The sequence below is a fragment of the Bidens hawaiensis genome, unplaced genomic scaffold (genome assembly GCF_021521415.1).
Source record: "Bidens hawaiensis isolate Kalapana, Puna unplaced genomic scaffold, B.hawaiensis_p1.1 tig00022757_1, whole genome shotgun sequence".
NCBI lineage: Eukaryota > Viridiplantae > Streptophyta > Magnoliopsida > Asterales > Asteraceae > Bidens > Bidens hawaiensis.
In genome coordinates this window covers 175,711-178,982 of record NW_027493559.1, presented here as the reverse complement: position 1 = coordinate 178,982, position 3,272 = coordinate 175,711, and the positions used below count along the sequence as shown (strand labels likewise).

Sequence of the window (3,272 nt, the reverse complement as noted above, 5' to 3'; positions counted from 1 at the left end):
TTTTGTGTTTCAATTGGTTAACCATATACATAATAAAGATTAGGTGTCAAACATTGTGTCTGAATTTAAGTCAACGGGTCACAGGTAGTCAACCATTAAAAGTTCACATTCGGTTGGTTTAAACTGTTGGAGGGAAAATATTTTATCAGATCGAGGGTCCAAATTGCATGTATTCTAAAACCTCAGGGTTGCAAATTGGAAGGTTATAACGGTCATTTCACAGAAAAGCAAACTTTGGATTCATGGCGGGTTCCCAATTGCAAAAAAAAAAAAAAAGATTGACCATCATAGGGGCCTTATTTGCGAAATAGCCACCACGGGGTTGAAAGCTGCGTTTTGGATTCCACCAACTATAACTGCAATTAAGTCCATATTAAAACAAGCAAGATTGACTTGATATTAAAAAAGGAAAAAAAAACAACAAAAGGTAGTTGATTTAGTAACGGTTGAGTGAGCATGTGAAGTCAGAATGAATATAAACATCTCGAGACAAAATTTTATAACGCATTTACAAAATTCGTCAAATGAAAAATAGGAACTTGGAATGTACATGTGTTCTAAAGGTTGTTTCCTACACCTGGTGTTTTTCAATCTCTCTCGGAACCACCTTCGTCTATCGGTTGATTTTCGGTTATATTCGCTAAGTACTCGAGAGCCTTGATCACGTTCCCTATGACCGGTCGTTTGTTGGCATCTTCTTGAAGACACGTTGCCGCCAAGGATAAAGCGTGACAGAGCCCCTTTGTCGGGTATCTCCTTTCGAGCAGCGGGTCCGCCATCAAATGGAACTTTCTTCGGTCTTTGAACAAGGGTTCCGCCCACGCGATCAGGTTTTGTTCTTCGCTTGGTCGTGAGCCCTCGATCACCCGCCTACCCGTGATTATTTCCAAGAACACGACTCCAAAGCTATACACGTCGGATTTTCTAGTCAACCGGCCGGTCAAAGCGTATTCTGGTGCACAATACCCATAAGTCCCCATCACCTTTGTTGTGATGTGACTTTGGTTACCCGTTGGGGCCAGCTTGGCTAACCCAAAGTCAGAAAGCCTCGCGTTCCAATCCTCGTCTAGTAGTATGTTGGAAGCTTTTAAGTCACGATAGATCACCGGTGGGTCCGCCTTATCGTGCAGATACTCGAGCCCGCGAGCCGCCCCTATTGCAATCTTGACTCTCGTGTCCCATTCTAGAGGCTTTTGCTCTCCAGTTCCCCAGTCTTAACCATAAAACAAGACGCAAGCGTTAGTTTTGACGCGTAAAAGTGGAAAACGACGCAAAATGTCATGGAAAACATACTAAACAGGTGATCTTCAAGCGACCCGTTGGGCATATACTTGTAAACGAGAATCCGTTGGTCGCCATCGCAACAATAACCGACCAAGTTAACGAGATTCGAGTGATCAAGAAGACTCAACAACAAAGCCTCCACCAGAAACTCTTGGTTGCCTTGGTAACCATTTCTATCTAGTTTTTTCACCGCAACATCCTGTGAACCCGAAAAAAGAACATTAATTAAAAGACAACATAAGACGTGTGTGTTTCTTGTGTAACATATGATCATGATAACGGGCGTGTGCGTACGATGTTTTTGCTGGCAATGTGGCCTTTGTAGACCCTTCCGAACCCGCCTTCGCCAATCAACGAGTTGTAGTTGAAGTTGTTGGTGGCTAAGGACAAGTCCTCATATGTGAAAAATTGTGAACAAATGCTGTCTTTTCGATACTTGACTATCTCGTTCGTTATGTACCGTCGTCTAAAGCTATCTACACGTTGCATAACCGATTCTGATTAGAACAGACATTTACTTTTCATAACCAAATTGCGATAGACACAAACGTTAACTAGTTACCATTTCCAAGAGAAAACCCAGGGAACGATTCTTCCTTTGTTTCGATGAAATCACAAGTGCCTTTCTTCCTTTTGGTTCGTCTTTGAGTTATACAACACCAAAAACAACCCATCATTTTCGTTATGAATCAGGCGTTGACCACGACGCCACCCTTGGGTCATTGACATGATTCCGATTTTCCTTGATCCATCTAGAAACTCACGATGGTGTTGCGTTTTTGTCTGTGATTAAGTTGAGATGGGAATCACGAGACGTAGCAACACCAACGTGTGTTCTTAGATTCGTTAACAAACGGAATTTCTTTTAGCTCCCAACAAGAACCAATCTTGCTTGGGGTCAGAGTGAGCCAACAGAAATTCCGAATGTTTTTTGTTTGAGGGTTTCTTTTGACGTTGATTGAGAGCCGTTAGGACATATTTTGATATGGTCAAATATATTGCCTCCTCAAATTAAGTTGGCCTAACATCTAATGCATCACAGGCCATTCAAATTTTGTTTGTGTTTGCACCTAATTAGGATATCAAACTTTTAACGAATTAAAATTTTGATTCTATCTGTATAATTCATATACTTGGCAGCCATACAATTCTCAAAAATTTCACCATCAGTACGTTTAGCTGCTTGTTTTTCTCTTGTAACAAACTATAAACAGTGAAGTGAAAGCTTAGTCATGCAATGCAACCGGTGGCGAAGCTTGACTCAGCATATAGGGAGGGCCGAAAGTCATGGACGTACTGTTTTTGGGGGCGAACTCAATATGTTAAAATTTTTGGACAAAAGCACGTATATTTACACCAGTGAGAAAAAAATTGGGAGGGGTCCCTTAGAAGCTTCGCCGTTCCATGTAACCACATTTCTCAAAATGAATTTATATTCTCAGTGAATTACATATCATTATGACATATATTTACAAATATTTATATTAATCACATATATATTAATCGCGTATATTCATTCTCAAAATGAATTTATATTCTCAGTGAATTACATATATATACATAAATCTAACATTAATCACATCATAGTTTAGCAATCTGAGTTAAAAGAAATCCAAAGCTGTTACAGATCGATAACGAGATTTAAAGTGTATATATTCAATATTGTTAGTGCATTTATATATGGTGCCTGTAGCTGTGGGAATAGATTAGATGTAGTCTAGGGCCAAGTTGTATTGATCAATTTATACCCCATACGCATGGTCCTAGCTCATATGGATGGAATATCCCAGACGCACGCATGAGTGTGTCTGCGCATTGGGGTTAGCCTATAAATAGGCATTCATACGTATGACTTATTATGAGTATTTTTATGAGTGTGGATTGAGTTTTCATAGATGATAGGACGCTAAGGGGTGCACGCCTTGGTGGATCGTGCCTAACCGTTTGTATGCTTGCGTGTGTGATTGTAATCATTCGGTTACAATCAA

The 3,272-nt window shown here is 40.2% G+C and overlaps 1 protein-coding gene across 1 annotated transcript; it reads right to left on the bottom strand.

Moving 5' to 3' along the window:
* Nucleotides 1–557: 557 nt before the first annotated feature.
* Nucleotides 558–2,349, bottom strand: LOC143566244 (putative serine/threonine-protein kinase PBL23). Its single transcript, XM_077052993.1, has 4 exons — nt 1,847–2,349; nt 1,579–1,760; nt 1,294–1,483; nt 558–1,213 (listed from the first exon to the last, which is right to left on the bottom strand). Exons 1-4 carry the CDS (start codon nt 1,959–1,961, stop codon nt 588–590), a joined length of 1,113 nt encoding a protein of 370 aa, XP_076909108.1. The 5' UTR covers nt 1,962–2,349; the 3' UTR covers nt 558–587.
* Nucleotides 2,350–3,272: the final 923 nt, after the last annotated feature.

Excerpts from the sequence above, each read along its gene's own strand:
- LOC143566244 (XM_077052993.1), bottom strand. The coding sequence starts at position 1,961 with ATGATGGGTTGTTTTTGGTGTTGTATAACTCAAAGACGAACCAAAAGG. Across the intron at positions 1,761-1,846 it reads TGGGTTTTCTCTTGGAAATG|ATAGCTTTAGACGACGGTAC; the intron begins GTAACTAGTTAA and ends TGCAACGTGTAG. Across the intron at positions 1,214-1,293 it reads GCTTGAAGATCACCTGTTTA|ACTGGGGAACTGGAGAGCAA; the intron begins GTATGTTTTCCA and ends TTTATGGTTAAG.